This window comes from Salmo salar, chromosome 06 (assembly GCF_965601325.2).
Source record: "Salmo salar chromosome 06, fSalSal1, whole genome shotgun sequence".
NCBI classification, from domain to species: domain Eukaryota; kingdom Metazoa; phylum Chordata; class Actinopteri; order Salmoniformes; family Salmonidae; genus Salmo; species Salmo salar.
Window position 1 is genome coordinate 87,158,660 of NC_138296.1, and position 19,978 is coordinate 87,178,637.

Here is a 19,978-nt window from a genome sequence, read left to right on the forward strand (position 1 = left end):
AACAACGCATCAAATAAATCAGACTCTCTCTCACACACACACACACACACACAGACGACACAGAGCAGCACTGGAGAATAACAGTGTGGGTCGAAGACTGGCCGATTGTCAATCAGAGATGTTTAAGCCATGACCTCATGTGGTTGACCTCACCACTCAGCCAGGCCTAGGACATGGGCCCTGCTCCAATATTTATAGAATAGAAATAGTCACCCATCCTTCCTTTCTTAAGTAAACATAGAGATAAGTGATTAGATGGGTATAATTATTACTTTCACCAATCCAGGTCAGTGATTATGTCACGGAAGGAAGGGAAGAAGGATTTCTGAAGTACTTGAAACAAGGCCTTAGTCCTGAGAGGGCTATGTAGTCCACCATTCTCCCCGACATGCAACCATCTCAGAGGCAGAAAAAGGATGGCGATCATGCTGCTGCTGCCTGCCAGCCAGCCACATCCCAACTTCCCACGCAGTTGCACTTGTTTTATCCTAGCTAGGCAAAATACAGAATAACAATCAAGCATTTTGTCAACAGTGATGACCGTTTTGAAACTGGAGATAGGCTTTCTCCCTACTACATTGACTTCCGTTTGCTGTATGATAAAGTCCCTCACAAACATCTTTGATACAGATGTTTTTAGCAACTTCTGGGGTAGCTATTGCAGTTTTGATAGCGCAGTAAAAGTGCAGTAACTGTAGTCGACTGTGGTATTTTGGATGCAATAATTGCAGAATAACTGCAGTGTACTGCATTTGATCTGCAGTTATCCTGCACTGTAACTGCAGTTACACTGCAACATTACTGCAGTAAAGAAAAGTGGTATTTGCAGCATACGCTGTTATACTGCACTCTAACTACAGTCATACAACAGTGTACTGCAATCTGACTGCAGTATGCTGCAAATACTGCGTCCAAAATACCAGAAACTGCAATCATGGGGCTTCCCGAGTGGCGCAGCGGTCTAAGGCACTGCATCACAGTGCTTGAGTCATCACTACAGACCTAGGTTCGATCTCGGGCTGTATCACAACCGACCGTGATCCGGAGTTCCATAGGGCGGCACACAATTGGCCCAATGTCGTCCGGGTTTGGGGAGGGTTTGGCCTGGGGGCCTTTACTTGGCTCATCACGCTCTCGCGACTCCTTATCGCTTGCCAGGTGCCTGCAGGCTGACCTTGGTCGTCAGTTGAACAGTGCTTCCTCCGACACATTGGTGCGGCTGGCTTCTGGATTAAGGAGGCGGGTGTTGAGAAAAAAATAAACTGCAATCATTGTCATGCCTACTCCCGCTCCCTCTCTCCAGAGCTCGATGTCGCCGGTCTACTAACCACCGGCCCTGGCAACCTTTATTACGTACACCTGCTCCCCATCATTACGCACACCTGGATCTCATCATCACCTTGATTACCATCCCTTTATATATCCCTCAGTAGCCTCAGTCAACAGGCAGTATTGGTTTGCTTTCATGTTCAATAGCATCCCTTGTTTTGTTAATCTGCCTTGCATCATTGTTATAAAACTCTACTTCTGCACCTGCTTCCTGACTCCCTGAGTATACCTGACAATCATTTGTAATATTCTTAGCTAGGCAACCACTTGTTGTTATACTATTGAAATCGAACTTCAGATCATGAACTAGCCAGCTAGCTAGATAAAGAACTAAACAAGCTAGCCAGCTACCTAACCCTGTTGCCCCAAGTTAACGTTATAAGCATGGCAAGTGTGCCTTGACCGGACTGGGTCTGAGAAAATACGAAAATGTCTTATTTATTAATTAGGGATATGACACCTAACTAGATAGTTAGCTATCTAAGGAATTCTCAAGGTTTTGCTCGGCTGAGGTAGAGTATCTCATGATAAGCTGTAGACCATACTATCTACCTAGAGAGTTTATCTGTATTTTTCATAGCTGTCTACATACCACCACAGACTGATGCTGGCACTAAGACCGCACTCAATGAGCTGTATTCCGCCATAAGTAAACAGGAAAACGCTCATCCAGAGGCGGCGCTCCTAGTGTCCGGGGACTTTAATGCAGGGAAACTTAAATTGGTCTTACCGAATTTCTATCAGCATGTTAAATATACAACCAGAGGGAAAAAAACTCTGGACCACCTTTACGCCACACACAGAGATGCATACTATGCTCTCCCTCCATTTGGCAAATCTGACAATAATTATACCCTCCTGATTCCTGCTTACAAGCAAAAATTAAAGCAGGAAGCACCAGTGACTCGGTCAATAAAGTGGTCAACTGAAGCAGATGCTAAACTAAAGGACTGTTTTGCTAGCACAGACTGGAATATGTTCCGGGATTCTTCCTATGGCATGATGGAGTACACCACATCAGTCATTGGCTTCATCAATAAGTGCGTCGATGACGTCGTCCCCACAGTGACCGTACGTACATACCCCAACCAGAAGCCATAGATTACAGGCAACATCCGCACTGAGCTAAAGGCTAGAGCTGCTGCTTTCAAGGAGCAGGACTTGAACCAGGAAGCAAATAAGAAATCCCGCTATGCCTGCTGACGAACCATCAAACAGTCAAAGTTTATATACAGGACTAAGATCGAGTCGTACTACACCGGCTCTGATGCTCGTTGGATGTGGCAGGGCATGCAAACCATTATAGACTACAAAGAGAAGCACAGCTGAGAGCTGCCCAGTGACACGAGCCTACCAGATGAGCTAAACTTATTCTATGCTCGCTTCGAGGAAAATAACACTGAAACATGCATGAGAGCACCAGCTGTTCGGGATGACTGTGTCATCACGCTCTTCGCACCCGATGTGAGTAAAATATTTATACAGGTCAACATTCACAAGGCCGTAGGGCCAGATGGATTAACAGGATGTGCACTGCGAGCAGGTGCTGACCAACTGGAAAGTGTCTTCACTGATATTTTCAACCTCTCCCTGTCCGAGTCTGTAATACCAACATATTTTAAGCAGACCACCATTGTCCCTGTCCCAAGATCACTAAGGTAACCTGCCTAAATGACTACCGACCCGTAGCACTCATGTCTGTAGCCATTAAGTGCTTTCAAAGGCTGGTCATGGCCCACATCAACACCATTATCCCAGAAACCCTAGACCCACTCCAATTTGCATACCGCCCCAACAGATCCACAGATGATGCAATCTCTATTGCACTCCACACTGCCCTTTCCCACCTGGACAAAAGGAACACCTATGTGAGAATGCTATTCATTAACTACAGCTCAGTATTCAACACCATAGTAACCTGAAAGCTCATCAATAAGCTAAGGACCCTGGGACCAAACACCTCCCTCTGCAACTGGATCCTAGAATTCCTGACAGGTCATCCCCAAGTGGTAAGGGTAGGTAACAACACATCCGCCACGCTGATCCTCAACACAGGGTCCCCTCAGGGGTACGTGCTCAGTCCCCTCCTGTACTCCCTGTTCACTCATGACTGCACGGTCAAACTGACTCCAACACCATCATTAAGTTTGCCAATGACATAACAGTGGTAGGCCTGATCACCGACAATGACTAGACAGCCTATAGGGCGGTGGTCAGACACCTGGCCGTGTGGTGCCAGGACAACAACCTTTCCCTCAACGTGATCAAGACAAAGGAGATTATTGTGGACTACAGGAAAAGGAGGACAGAGCACGCTCCCATTCCCATCGACAGGTCTGTATTGGAGCAGGTTGAGAGCTTCAAGTTCCTTGGTGTCCACATCACCAACACCACCAACATGGTCCAAGCACACCAAGACAGTCGTGAAGAGGGCACGACAAAACCTATTCCCCCTCAGAAGACTGAAAAGACTTGGCATGGGTCCTCAAATCCTCAAAAGGTTCTACAGTTGCACCATCGAGAGCATCCTGACTGGTTGCATCACTGCCTGGTATGGCAACTGCTCAGCCTTCGACTGCAAGGCACTACAGATGGCAGTGTGTGTGGCCCAGTACATCACTGGGGCCAAGCTTCCTGCCATCCAGGACCTCAAAATCAGGCGGTGTCAGAGGAAGGCCCTAAAAATTGTCAAAAACTCCAGCCACCCTTGTCTTAGACTGTTCTCTCTGCTACTGCACGGCAAGCGGTACCGGAGCGCCAAGTCTAGGTCCAAGAGGCTTCTAAACAGCTTCTTCCCCCAAGCCATAGGACTCCTGAACATCTAATCAAATGGCTACCCAGACTATTTGCATTGCCCCCCCCCCCTTTTACGCCGCTGCTACTCTGTTATTATCTATGCATAGTCACTTTATTAATAACTCCACCTACATGTACATATTAACTCAATTATTCTATTTTGTATTTCTAAACTACATTGTTGGTAAGGGGCTTGTAAGTAAGCATTTCACTGTAAGGTCTACACCTGTTGTATTCGGCACATGTGACTAATACAATTTAATTTGATTATCATCATTTTCACAATATTATTCCAACCTCAGTGTGGAAATATATATAAAACACAGGAAAGAAATCTCGTTTTTGACTGCACTGGGCCTTTAAGCTGATCTATTGTGTTTCTCACAGACATGTTTCTCCTCCTCCTCCGTATTTATGAATAGGAAAATGGAGGGACAAAAAAATATAACTTAACCATTAATTATTCATGGCAGTTAGGAAATGACATTGTAAATCAGGAAATTCATGTTTTTTATTTCTTTTTTTACTAATTTAGATATTGACTAATAATAATCTGATTATATTATACTGCAATATAAACTTTTGCTGTAAAAGTTCAAAACAAACCACATATTGTATAACTCTCTTGATTAATCCAACATTAATGGATCTTAATTTCTTTTAACAAAAAATGTAAAATAGTTGACATTTAAAACTGGAACATTGGATACAGTTTAGGTTGGAAGTTTACATACACTTAGGTTGGAGTCATTAAAACTCATTTTTCAACCACTCCACAAATGTATTGTTAATCAAACTATAGTTTTGGCAAGTCAGTTAGGACATCTACTTTGTGCATGACACAAGTCATTTTTCCAACAATTGCTTACAAACAGATTATTTCACTTATAATTCACTGTATCACAATTCCAGTGGGTCAGAATTTTACATACGATAAGTTGACTGTGCCTTTAAAGAGCTTGGAAAATTCAAGAAAATTATGTCATGGCGTTTAGAAGCTTCTGATAGGCTAATTGACATCTTCTGAGTCAATTGGAGGTGTACCTGTGGATGTATTTCAAGGCCTACCTTCAAACTCAGTGCCTCTTTGCTTTACATCATGTGAAAATCTAAAGAAATCAGCCAAGACCTCAGAAAAACAATTTTAGACCTCCACAAGTCTGGTTCATCCTTGGGAGCAATTTCCAAACGCCTGAAGGTACCACGTCCATCTGTACAAACAATAGTACGCAAGTATAAACACCATGGGACCATGCAGCCATCATACCGCTCAGGAAGGAGGCGCGTTCTGTCTCCTAGAGATGAACGTACTTTGGTGCGAAAAGTGCAAATCAATCCCAGAACAACAGCAAAGGACCTTGTGAAGATGCTGGAGGAAACCGGAACAAAAGTATCTATATCCACGGTAAAACGAGTCCAGACTACGGTTTGAAACTGCACATGAGGACAAAGATTGTACTTTTTGGAGAAATGTCCTCTGGTCTGATGAAACAAAAATATAACTGTTTGTCCATAATGACCATCGTTATGTTTGGAGGAAAAAGGGGGAGGCTTGCAAGCCTAAGAATACCATCCCGACCGTGAAGCACGGGGGAGGCAGCATCATGTTGTGGTGGTGCCTTGCTGCAGGAGGGACTGGTGCACTTCATAAAATTGATGGCATCATGAGGGAGGAAAGTTATGTGGATATATTGAAGCAACATCTCAAGACATCAGTCAGGAAGCTAAAGCTTGGTCGCAAACGGGTCTTCCAAATGGACAATGACCCCAAGCATACTTCAAAGGTTGTTGCAAAATGGCTTAAGGACAACAAAGTCAAGGTATTGGAGTGGCCATCACAAAGCCCTGACCTCAATCCCATAGAACATTTGTGGGCAGAACTGAAAAAGCATGTGCGAGCAAGGAGGCCTACAAACCTGACTCAGTTACACCAGCTCTGTCAGGAGGAATGGGCCAAAATTCACCCAACTTATTGTGGGAAGCTTGTGGAAGGCTACCTGAAACGTTTGACCCAAGTTAAACAATTTAAAGGCAATGCTGACAAATACTAATTGAGTGTATGTAAACTTCTGACCCACTGGGAATGTGATGAAAGAAATAAAAGCTGAAATAAATCATTCTCTCTACTATTATTCTGACATTTCACATTCTTAAAATAAAGTGGTGATCCTAACTGACCTAAGACAGTGAATTTTTACTAGGAAAAACTGAGTTTAAATGTATTTGGCTAAGGTGTATGTAAACTTCTCACTTCAACTGTACATGACATTTGTACCAGTCCACCAATCTGTCAAATGTGTTTGAGCGACTAACATCAGATATTAACTGAAAGTGTTGGGCAATGCAGTGAGAAATACATTTGTCCAGCGCACACCTGAAAAAGAAATATCATTCTCAATGTGACTTCCCTGATTAAATAAAAACGAATGAACTGGTTAAATAAAGGAAAGGTACTTCCCTGGTTAAATAAAGGAATGGGATTTCCCTGGTTAAATAAAAAAGGAATGGGATTTCCCTGGTTAAATAAAAAAGGAATGGGATTTCCTTGGTTAAATAAAGGACTAATTAATACTCACAGAAGCATTGGGCCACTGACAGTGCCAGAAAACATCCTTTCATCCATCCTGGTCAGACGCCTGTTTCTATGGAGGTACCTGGAGAGAGAACACACACACACACACACACACAAGAATGTAACCGACACACTTCAATCACTGTAATCATCCTGATAGCTCAAAAACACCTAATATTTTCACCGCTTTCTGAAGCAACACTGACTTCGGATGGATCAGATCTTATCCTGAGTGTTGTTTTAAATTAGCCATCGGAGAAGGTACTTCAGAAACATATTGTAGAATCCCTACATGATAATAAATGTGTGGGGGGAGTGTTGGTCTTGGTATTACAGACTCAGGGATCAACTCACACACAGACATCTATACACACAGTGGCACACAAACGCACACACACACACTCCAGGATCAGTTCTCTCTCTGAGCGCGCTCCTGCCAACACAAACAGCAGTGTGGTAAGACTGACTAAAGTGACTGCCCATTGGTTTAATTACAACTACATAAGGACCAGCTAGGGTTGACTTGGGGTAAATGGTTAAATGGAGGGATAGAGGGATGAGAGGGTCAGAGACATATTAATGTTTCATATCCTGACTGGAAAGGGAACAGAGAGGTGCCCAAAAGGAAGAGGGGAGTTGAAATTGTGACACAGAAAGCAGTGCTTGGATTTATCCCCATTTCAGAGCTTTGTGATTTCTGCATTTAATGAGAAGTGCTCTACATATAAAATAATGTATTATTAAAACTTAATTGAATGCAAATCCAGGTCAGTCCCCAGTAAGATGAAATCTACATTTAAAAACGAGACCCTTTATAGTGCTTTTCTCCCTTGGTAAATAGTAGTCTGAGTATCAGTCTCTTTAGCTAACATTACACTCCTTAGCTAGGCAAGTTGTTGTATTTTCAGGCTAAAAACTAAGACATTCTGTGGTTGGAATTGCAGTATGTATTTAGTTTGGGAATTTAACCTTAAACTAGCAACTTTTGTCAGACTGGTTTCCTCTGGACTAACAAAAAATGGTTGCTTAGCAACTGGATACCAAGGTGTTCTGTGGAGAGAGAAAAAGTGATAGAGTTCCAATATTTGCATAATCGTTGTGCTTGGAGGATAGCTGTGAGGGTCATCAAATCAGGATCATATCCACTGTTCTCCTCGAGCTCATTAATGATAGACTGTTGATATTTGAAGATAGCAGAAAGGCCAGTATCTTTGGCACAGGAGTACATGCAGTGGATTATCTAAAGCACAGGTGTCAAACTTATTCCACAGAAGGCTGAGTGTCTGCGGGTGTCTCCTCCCTTGTACTTGGTTGATGAATTAAGGTCACTAATTAATAATTTAAACCAAAACCTCGACACTAGGCCCTCCGTGGAATGCGTTTGACACACCTGTTCTTAAAAAAAAAAAAAAAAAAAAAAATGCACCTTTATTTAACCAGGTAGGCTAGTTGAGAACAAGTTCTCATTTACAACTGCGACCTGACCAAGATAAAGCAAAGCAGTGTGACACAGACAACAACACAGAGTTCTAAAGAGACTGGTACCCAGGATAGGGAAATAGAGGTAATTTGATGCTTTGATGCGGACTTCCTGAAATCACCCTCCTAAAATATCCTTTTTATCCCATGACAACTAGAGCTTCCTAATCAAGGCTGGGGTTAATCTCGCTCTAAGCACGTCTGAGAGAACTAGTTCAGATGTAGCCGTGATCTGAGAGAACTAGTTCAGATGTAGCCGTGATCTGAGAGAACTAGTTCAGATGTAGCAGTGATCCTACTGCTTGTGTAGGGTAAGTGTAATTTTGAGTAAGGAAATATACATGCCAGACATCAAAAATGGTTTACTCAAGTCAAAATATTAAGTAACATAATTTTGTTACACAGAGATAACAAAACGAAAAGCTGCTGTGTTGTTTAAGGTATTTGTAACCAGGTCAAAAATCCAGACCTACAGGAAAGGTTCCCAATGCTCCCATGTAGGAAAATAGAGCCTGCGAGAAGAGCCCTGTGGCTTCAGGATATCCGATGTGGGAGAGTGGGAAATGTGGGGAGCCGGATGTCCAAGTAGGCTACACGTAGCTCTGTGTGTGGAAAACATTTTATCACAGGTAAGACATTTAACTTGTTTAGTATAGTCCGTTTGTAACTCCACTCACTACTTGTAGCTGTATAGTCCATTTGTTTGCATTGTTTGTCTTGGCTAGCTTAATGTTCTGGTCGGTAACTAGCTAGCCCTCATTCATTCACCTGGCTGCTAGCACCGTCATGAAAAGGGGCGTGAGGGAAGCCCTACAATATGATGTTTTTCTAAGTAGTGAGAAAACTCTGGAGCAGGCAATGTTGAAAAGTAATCTTTAGACATGTTGTACTTTTATTAAATTAAGATTTGTAATTGGCTAAAACAAGCAGACATCAAGAAAACTGCATGGTCAAGTATTTGCTGTGAGCCAATGGGGTAACCTAGAAAGCAACAGGTTGTTTTCCCCACAGGCAGGCAGGGCTGCAACGTTCTATCTAATACTGACTGGGACTATTCTATATTGTATATTCTACATTCTATTACATTCCATAGTCTATTCCATTCTACTGTGTTAATGATATCAGCTAAATGACTTACACAGCATCCAGTTTGGTCCCGTTGAAAGCATGATGTTGGATGTCTGTGAAGCCGTTACTGTACAACATCCTGTAAGAGAATAACAACATTAGAAAATATTCATAAAGGTGACATTTTTACTGAAGTAATCACTGGGTAATTGAGTTATTAAGCACCAACCCACTGACTAACTTTCAATGTGTTTCTGGTTGTACAGGTCATATTAAAATCAGTAATGACAATGCTACAGTAGGTGGTGAACAACATGCATACTTTTGTGCTGAGGGATTTGCCTGTGTATGCAATTTAGTGATCAAAATCACTACAACATTTTCGATATTATTTTCTCCCCTTCAAAACCAAGCTTGTGGTCTCATGAATCTCTTTTCCAATGTGACCAATGTGCCCATAGCTTTGGCATCTAATGTAATGGTAGTTTCTCGCCGGTAGACGTTAGGGAAATCCTCTCTGGGCTGGCCACAGCACACTCTGAGACTGCAAGTGAGGGTAATGTAATGGCCTATCCCTTATAGTGACAACACCAGTGAAACACTAGAGCTAGGGCCGTGTACTCACACTGTCAGCACTTGGTTGGTAATACCGCGGAATGAGTTGGCTGGGACCTCAGAGATGTAAGGATGATCAGTGATCTCACTGTGGGGAGAAACAAGAGGAATTGAGGTGGCGTCGCAAATATAGAAAACGTTGTCAGAGTGGGAAACAGCTAAGTACATCTCCAGGTACTACAGTAACCACTGACACCAGACTAGCCAAGGCATGTTGGGTTGGAAAACCCTCCCTATTACTGAAGAAAGGAGGTTTTGAGTATGGGATTTTAGATATAGAATACTATGGTTGGTGGATTGTAATAGACTTGTAAGACCTGAGTGACAAATAACAAAAGTTCTGCCTACTAGTTTTCTTACAGTATGAAGTTCATGTCATCTGAGTGAATGTTGGTGAGATCAGGAAAGATGGTGAGGCCAGTATTGAAAATACCCCTAGAAGGAACCAACAAAAAAAAAGACTTAAATATATATATAATTGATCAATTATGGGTCCTTTGTCCAAGCCAAATATTTGAAGACAAGTCTCATCTCTTGCATCTTGTGTTAAAGTAGCATTGTCAGTGGTTAGGAGGACTCACAATAGCGTTTTCAATGCTGTCAGAATGATGCTTTTAATACATTGTATATGATGTCTAAAAGTGCTCACAGGTATTTCAGGTTTGGAAGGTTTTTAAATGCTTCTGGGTCTATGTATGACAGACTCCTCGCATTCCGGATCTCTCTGAAATGGAAAACAGAAAATGCTTAACCTTTTACTGCAGTGTGCACAGAGTGTTACCTACTTACCTACATACTTTGAAACAAAGGTATACACCTCACACACATGGTTATGGGCTTTAAAAAAAGAAGACACCTGTACCACTTCAGATACAGATTTAAAATGCATTCAATTTTGAGTTTGCATATTAATATTACACTTTCTATACATCACAGAAGACTGAAAAATATTACAAAACATTTGTCACCAGGTTTTCAGCGTAAAAAAAAAGTGTACTAATTATGAAAACTATTAATGAATCAAATGTTATTGGGCACATACACACATTTAGCAGATGTTATTGTGTGTGTGTAGCAAAATGCTTGTAACATTCCACCCATGAGGCCACTAGATCATTTGACTGCAGGAAAGGGGTAGCTACACACACACACACTTGAAAGTGAACGACAAGGTAAACATAATGTTTTCCAGTTTGAGATGTATTTCTGTGTATTTTAGGATTACAGGGATACTTTGGGATTTTGGCAAAGAGTCAGATGAACTTGTGGATACCATTTTTTAGGATATTTATGTCTCTGTGTCCAGTAAGAAATAAGTTGAAGGTAGTTGCGCTAACGCTAGCAAGATGCACATAGACGTCTAGCCATTGCACAAATGCTAGTTAGCAATGGCTTGCAAAACTACCTCTAATTTCATTCATACTGGACACAGACATAAAAATGGTTTCCACAAGTTCATCTGACTCTGGGGAAGTAGATGGAATCCTAAAGTATACCTATAAGTGCTAATACATTCTTTGCGTTGCTCAGTAATTTAGCATACCTTTGCATCACAGAACATACTGTGTATCACATACATTGAGTTGATACAAGGGTTTGATTCATTCCCAACTTCCCTTCATGTTGTCTAAAGGTCAGGACTCTACTTTAGGTTCACACACACACACACACCCTAACCCAGGGATACCGATTACACCCGTGTGGCCTAAACCTGCTGAGTGCTGACAGAACAGGGCAAGGTACGTGTCTGTCTGTGGGAAAGACCAGGAGTATAATCTTCCAAATCTCCACATAGGTCTGCTGTTAGAACCAGTATACGCCGCTTTACCACTCTTGGGTAGCGGAATTACTTTGGCTTTCCTCCAGGCCTGAGGACAAAAACTCTCCTCTAGGCTCAGATTAAAGATATGACAGATAGGAGTGGTTATAGAGTCAGCTATCATCCTCAGTAGCTTTCCATCTAAGTTGTCTGTCACGCTGGTATGAAGGGATCGGGCGACAGGTGCAGGAATGCGTAATAGGGGTTTTTATTTTCCCAAATTACAGGGTGCCATGTAAAGGCACGCAGACGAAGACCAAACACGTATACAAAACACAGGGTTGAACCCCAAACCAAAAGAGCGAGGAGAACCTTGAATAAATAACACTAGCGCACAATGATTATCACACGGGACGAGACCTGTAATCATCTGCGCACTCCACAATGGCACGAAAGCCAAAACATAGCACAGGTACTCACACGACCAACGGACATTGGAACAATAACCGACAGCCCAATGGTGAAACAAAGGGCACACTTATACAGATACAATCAGTGGGAATGGGGACCAGGTGTGCGCAATGACACAGTTCAAGAGGGATCCGTGACATTGTCAACGCCAGGAAGTTTGAAGTAACTGGTTCCACATCCTTTTCTTTCTCAACTTTTCGGTCTGTGTTAACTGAATAAAAAAATGTGTCGGCCCAAACTTGTTCTTGCTCAATTTGTCTGATATGTTCATTCAAGTAGAAATGATTATTTGGGCATTTACCCCAACAAAATGGCTGTGGAACTAGTTAAACACACACTGCTTTTAACACACAAAGATTTCAACTTACATATTTGACACACATTGACATTGTGCATATTCATTTATACAGTAATTAGTATTCAAGATGTCCTGACCTGGGATTTGAACTCACAACCTTTTGGTTTACAGCATTCTAATCTTCCTGCTATGCCACCATGTCAGTCTCGAAAACTGATTTCAGCCGTATTGCTACACTTTGCACTTCGAAATAAATCTCAACTCCGTTAAAAGTAGTCAAGAAAAACGATTTGATTTATCAAGGAGTAACATTAAAGCAGAGTAATATTCCCTGTCAACATCAGACAGTTATACAGAAAAAACTAAAATTGCTTAAATAAATCAATTAAACCATTGATGAACATTGAATTGTCAGATTATTGATAATTAACACGTAGCAGGAAGATCAGAATGACATCAATCAAGAGATTGTGAGTACAAATCCCAGGTGAGGGCATGTTGAATAATAATAACTGTTTCAATTAACATGCAAAATGTAATCATGTATGTGAAGTTGTATGTTAAAAGTGCTGTGTGTGTAATTAGCTCCAAATACTTTTTTTATAGGTAAGATGCCATAAATAATACTTTCTAGTTGAATGAACATGAGCCTAATTGAGTGAACACATTTTAAGTTGACTGAAAGTTTGGGACAACTAAAAATGTAAAGTCCTGGTAACACTTTGACCAAAAAGTTGCGTAAACTAAAACAAGTCTGTGGAACCAGTTACTTAATAATAATTTAGTTGATACAACTATACTCAAATGCCTACAAACTGGCATTTTGTCAAGGGGAAATACACTTCATGTTATAGCCAGTGATGGAAATCAAGAGAATTTACCCATTGGTAATGGTGGTCCTGTATGACTCAGTTGTTAGAGCATAGTTGGTAGAGCATGGTGCTTGCAACACCAGGATTGTGGGTTCGTTTCCTGGGGCAACCAATACGTAAAAATGTATGCACGCATAACTTTAGGCACTTTGGATCAAAGCATCTGCTAAATGGCCTATATTACATTAGTAAGTCACTCACATGTGGGTGATTTTCTTCAGGTTATAGAATGAATGCCTCTCCAGCCTCTTCAGCGTCAGATCCACTGATATATATCTGGGAAAAAAACAATACTTTAATATGGCCAATCTACTGTCTGTTGATTCCATTCTAATGGCCACACATGTCCAATCTACTGTCTGTTGACTCCATTCTAATGTCCAATCTACAGTCTGCTGACTCCATTCTAATGTCCAATCTACTGTCTGTTGACTCCATTCTAATGTCCAATCTACTGTCTGTTGACTCCATTCTAATGTCCAATCTACTGTCTGTTGACTCCATTCTAATGTCCAATCTACTGTCTGTTGACTCCATTCTAATGTCCAATCTACTGTCTGTTGATTCCATTCTAATGTCCAATCTACTGTCTGTTGACTCCATTCTAATGTCCAATCTACTGTCTGTTGACTCCATTCTAATGTCCAATCTACTGTCTGTTGACTCCATTCTAATGTCCAATCTATTGTCTGTTGACTCCATTCTAATGTCCAATCTACTGTCTGTTGACTCCAATCTACTGTCTGTTGACTCCATTCTAATGTCCAATCTATTGTCTGTTGACTCCAATCTACTGTCTGTTGACTCCATTCTAATGTCCAATCTATTGTCTGTTGACTCCATTCTAATGTCCAATCTACTGTCTGTTGACTCCAATCTACTGTCTGTTGACTCCATTCTAATGTCCAATCTACAGTCTGTTGACTCCATTCTAATGTCCAATCTACTGTCTGTTGACTCCATTCTAATGTCCAATCTACTGTCTGTTGACTCCATTCTAATGTCCAATCTACTCAACTACCCACCTCTCACATAGCCTCTAAATACAATCAATTAACAGGTATGTACAGTATGCAACATTTTCACCTTAGTCATCAGTATTAGTTTCATTTGTTATTACTGAGTAACTAGTGTGTAGTTAGCGTGATTTAATGGCATATAAAATAAACAGAGACTTAGACTGAATCTATATGATAAATGGAATCAGTCTGTTCACTGGGAGAAAGCAGGCTTAGTGTTTAAAGTTCAGTAGACTATAGTATAGTAGATAGTAGCTAATCAATGATATTTCACTGCTCCCTAATTAAGGGGGTTGATCTCAAAAACTGATTACAGATGAAAAAGTGTCTCCATTACAGTATCCTATTTGCCAATATAGAAGCACCAGGCTACTATGTACTGGCTGAGGCAGAAGAAAATAATACTCTTTGCTTTCTCTCTCTTTCCTCGTAGCTGACTTGGACATTGCCATTGGCCTCACAGGCTGAGATCAAGGCTTGGCAGAATGTTTATTTTCAGATTAAGTGTCTAAAAAATGACTTGGTTTCTCATTTTCATCTTGCGTTTTAGCTTGGTGATGCCCCTTTCCACCTTTATGTACCTAGTGTATATTTTACCACAATAACTAAACCAGGGGTAGGCAACTAGATTCAGCCGCGGCAGGAACATACTGTAATGATCAAAATGTGTACACTGCAAAATGACCACAACTAAGCCCAAAAAAAGAGATTGAAATGATTGTTATTTTCAATTACATACTTTGATTAAATTCAGACACTGTCTATTATTGTATATTTTTTTCATACTTGGGAACAGATGTCCAAAATTATTTTCAGCTGAATTTCTGTTGATTTTACAGTCTTTTTTGACCAAAAACTAAAATCCTAAAAAAGCACCAATCCATAGAACAGCTCTACTGAATACCTTGCTGATGCCTAGGCCCTTGCGGTGGGAATGCCGACATTCCTATTCTAGGATGGCATTAACTGTGATTAGCAGACAGCAGTGATACCAAACAGAAAACAGATCAGATGGAGAGAGAGAGAGAGAGGCTTGGATCTGATGTTTTTCCCCCTCTGGAGAATAAGAGACATGCAACAGGTGGTTTAGTAAGTCGCTGGAATTTAAATATAGCTTTATAGAGCTTTGTGGCTTTAACAAGAAACATGTGATCATACTGATGATGAAAAAGGAAAGGGACGAGAGAGATAGGGGGGGAAGAGAGAAGAGAGAGAGAGAGAGGGGGGAAGAGAGAGAGAGGAGAGAGCGAAAGAGAGAAGAGAAAAGAGAGAGATAGAAAGAGTAGGGAAGAGAGGAAAGAGGGGAAGAGAGAGAGAAGAGAGGGGGAAGAGAGGAGAGATAGAGAGTGGTGAAGACAGAAGAGAGAGGGGAAGAGAGGAGAGGGGGGGAAGAGAAAAGAGAGAGAGTGGTGAGAACAGAAAAGAGAGAGGGGAAGAGAGGTGCGAGAGAGAGAAGAGAGAGAGGTGGGGAAGAGAGAAGAGAGGGGGGAGAGAAGCGAGAGAGAGAGAGGGGGGGGGAGAGAGAAGAGAACTAGAGAGAGAAAGAGAAGAGCAGAAGTGAGAGCCAAAGGTAGGGAATAACAGTGAGAAACAAGTGTATCATCCTGATGATTGTGTGATTCACAGGAATTTAAATACAAAGCCTTAGGACTTTAACGAGAAGCTGGTGAATGTGATCGTGCTGATTGTGATTCACTCACATCCTTGATATGTTTACCAGGTTGGAGAAGACATCTCCTGGCACTGATTTCAGACGCGTCTCCAGAAGCCATCTGGAAGAGAAGATAGAGGATTAAGTTTACAGATCAACATAAAGTTTACAGATTTATGTACAGTTTACAGATTTATGTGAAGTGTACAGATCAACATGTAGTTGTTTTAACCCCATTCATAAGAAAAGCATTGGACCTTCCTCCTCCAGAGTCTCTATCATATCTGTAACAACTGATAAGATACATACCCATTTCGGCCAGTTATGCATTCTGTACTAATTTATCCAAATCCCTGGATGTAATGTTGAGATCCTGAGGTCTCCTTGTGCTGGTTTAGTTCAGTCAGTGTGCAGGGGTTACATGCCTGCCCTGGAGACACTCATCCACCTTACAGTGTGTAAGGTAAACTGTGCATGATGCAAATCTTAGAGTTAAAAAGCAGACCCAAGATCACTGAAGACATGGATTCCTCTAGGAGTTGAAAAGCAGACCGACGATCACTGAAGACATGGATTCCTCTAGGACAGGGGTGTCAAACTAATTTTACCCCGGAGGCCGTATTCAATCTTCAACGAGAAAATGTGCTAATAATAGTCCTCTATCAAAAGTTTGGGGGATTTTCAATGCTCCCTGACTGTCTAAATCAAATCAAAATGTTATTTGTCACGTGCCGAGTACAACAGATGTAGACCTTTCAGTGAAATGCTTACCTACAAGCCCTTAACCAACAATGCAGCTAAGAAAAATACCTAACAAAGTAAGAATTAAAAGTAACAAATAATCTAGCTTTCATTTCGGTGATTGTTAGCGATCTGGACACAGTCAATAAGCGTGATTGTTAGCGAGCTGGACACAGTCAATAAACATGATTGTTAGCGAGCTGGACACAGTCAACAAACAGTATGAATGTAGGTACATTATCAGTTGTCAACAGTTTGGATTTGGTTTTAGTTATTATATTGAGTTAGCCCCCCCCTTCCAAAAAAAGCCATAAGAACGAGAGCTGTAGAGATGGACTGGAGACAAAGAGAGGGCAAGTGAGGGTATGAGGCCCTCAACAGCCTATCCATTGCTTTCACAATTGTTGGTAATTTGGTATTACACATTAACTATCGAATCGAACAAAATCCTCAACTTACAGCGTCTGCCAGGTCAGCTCTGGTCAGGTCAGCTCTGACCCAACATTGATAGGTGGATATATTTCTGGTAACTAGGTTCTATCCCCATGCAGTGCATTGCTGTCTGGATGAAATAACTCTTTGAAGTGTATGGTGTAAACCCTGTCACAGGAACATGAAGGGAAAACATAACGCCGGTTCTGAGTGTGTAGGAGTGGACCTGGACCTAACCTCTCAGCCCTGAGCCAAACCAAACAAGGTCTGGCCCTGCTAACGTACACCTACGGCCTGGGGGCTAGCGGGAACATAAAAACGCTTGAGTTATAATGGTTTATTACTAGAAATCACCACTGGTGGTATTGTTATGAATATCAATCCATAGGTGTTTTTTGTTATTGTTGGGGGGAGGGCAATAGTTAATCGTAGTGGAGGTAGTTGAGAGAGCTGTTGGACCTAGCATAAGTTTCAGCCAATGAAAAGAGAGAGATCCACTTTAGACTTCTGACTCAGTAATGGGGCAGCATCCTCCATGGAACTGCTTCCTGTGTCTGCTCGGAACACCTGCATTTCTCCGCATTGATGGAACTAAAAGTATTTGGTTTTAAATATACTTAAGTATCAAGAGTAAATGTCATTGCAAAATGTACTTGAGTATCTATAGTAAAATTAAAAGTATAAATAATTTTAAATTCCTTATATTAAGCAAACCAGGCTGCAGCATTTTCTTGTTTTTTGAATTCACGGATAGCCAGGGACACACGTCAACAATGCAACATAATTTACAAAGGAAGTTTTGTGTTTAGTCAGTCAGCCAGATCAGAGGCAGTAGGGATGACCAGGCATGTTGTCTTGATAAGTGCGTGAATTGTCCCATCCTGCTAAGCATTCAAAATGTAACGAGTACTTTTGGGTGTCAGGGAAAATGTATGGAGTAAAAAGTACATTATTTTCTTTTGGATTGTAATGAAGTAAAAGTAGGCAAAAATATGAATAGTAAAGTAAAGTACAGATACCACAAAAAAACGACTTAAGTAAAAATACTTTAAAGTAATATTTATTAAGTACTTTACACCACTGCTAATATAGAGCTGAGAGCTAGCAGTTAGTCAGGTGATTCGTCAATGGTAGAGTAGTACGTGGCAGCTCTTTGATGAATTCCAACAGAGGGACACAGAGTAGACCCTTGTCACCATACACCATCACGCTGTTGGGCCATTACAGCACACACACACACACCACTCTGGCACACCCATCTACATATCCACTCACAAAGATACGGTACGCACTACAAGAAATGAAATTGCCATATCTATTGTCCTTATACACTGAGCTGATATGTCAACCTTGTGTATGTAACCAGCAGCACTACAGAGAGAGAGAGAGAACAAATCATTCAAATAAAATGATATTTGTCAAATGTTTGGTAAACAACAGGTGTAGACTAATAGTGAAATGCCTACTTACAGGCCCTTCCCAACAATACAGACAATTGAGAAATAATAGAAAAGTAAAACACATAATAATAATACAAAATGAGTAATGATAACTTGGCTATATACACAGGTTACTAGTACCGACTCGATGTGCAGAGGTACTTGAGGTGCACTATCGGTGAGAAGTTTTAGTTTTAGAACACCTACTCATTCAAGGGTTTTGCTTTATTTTTACTATTTTCTACATTGTAGAATAATAGTGAAGACATCAAAACTATGAAATAACACATATGGAATCATGTAGTAACCAAAGAAAGTGTTAAACAAATCAAAATATATTTTATATTTGACATTCTTCAGTGTCACTCTTGATGACAGCTTTGCACACTCTTGGCATTTTCTCAACCAGCTTCATGAGGTAGTCACCTGGAAAGCATTTCAATTAACAGGTGTGCTTTCTTAAAAGTTAATTTGTGGAATTGATTTCCTTCTTAATGCATTTGAGCCATTCAGTTGTGTTGTGACAAGGTAGGGGGGTATACAGAAGATAGCCCTATTTGGTAAAAGATCAAGTCCATATTATGGCAAGAACAGCTCAAAGAAGCAAAGAGAAACAACAGTCCATCATTATTTTAAGACATGAAGGTCAGTCAACACAGAAAATGTCAAGAACTTTGAACGTTTCTTCAAGTGCAGTTGCAAAAACCATCATGCACTATGATGAAACTGGCTCTCATGAGGACCACCACAGTAATGGAAGACCGAGAGTTACCTCTGCTACAGAGGTATAGTTACCAGCCTCAGAAATTGCAGCCCAAATAAATGCTTCACAGAGTTCAAGTAACAGACACATCTCAATATCAACAGTTCAGACTGTTTGAATCAGGCCTTCATGGTCGAATTGCTGCCAAAACCCTTGAATGAGTAGGTGTTCTAAAACTTTTGATCGGTAGTGTAGATACGTACAAAAAACTAGGAATAAAGTGATAGATAATAAAGAGTAGCAGCAGCATATGTGATGAGACAAAAACAGTTAGTTCAAAAAGAGTCAATGCAGATAGTTAAATAATGAACCAAATAGCTACCCAGACTAACTATTTAGAAGTCTTATGGCTTGGGGGTGGAAGCTGTTCAGGGTCCTGTTGATCCAGACTTGCGTTGCGCTAGCTGAGAGAAGAGTCTATGACTTGGGTAGCTGGAGTCTTTGACAATTTTTAGGGCCTTCCTCTGAGGTCCTGGATGGCAGGGAGCTCGGCTCCAGTGATGTACTGGGCCGTATGCACTACCCTCTGTAGCACCTTGCCGAGCAGTTCCCATACCAGGCGGTGATGCAACCAGTCAGGATGCTCCTAATGGTGCATCTGTAGAACATTTTGAGGATGTGAGGACACGTGCTGAATCTTTTCAGCCTTCTGAGGGGGAAGAGGTGTTGTCGTG

At 41.2% G+C, this 19,978-nt stretch overlaps 1 protein-coding gene across 1 annotated transcript in view; it reads right to left on the reverse strand.

Moving 5' to 3' along the window:
- The window catches only part of LOC100136379 (thyrotropin receptor), a 38,545-nt gene that overhangs the window by 13,594 nt on the left and 4,973 nt on the right, over positions 1–19,978 (reverse strand). Inside the window, exons 2-8 of the mRNA XM_014206059.3 lie at positions 15,979–16,050; positions 13,461–13,535; positions 10,509–10,583; positions 10,220–10,294; positions 9,870–9,947; positions 9,315–9,383; positions 6,702–6,779 (exon numbers count right to left, since the gene is read on the reverse strand). Of these exons, the coding sequence (XP_014061534.3) occupies positions 6,702–6,779; positions 9,315–9,383; positions 9,870–9,947; positions 10,220–10,294; positions 10,509–10,583; positions 13,461–13,535; positions 15,979–16,050 (522 nt within the window). The remainder of the gene's footprint in view (positions 1–6,701; positions 6,780–9,314; positions 9,384–9,869; positions 9,948–10,219; positions 10,295–10,508; positions 10,584–13,460; positions 13,536–15,978; positions 16,051–19,978) is intronic.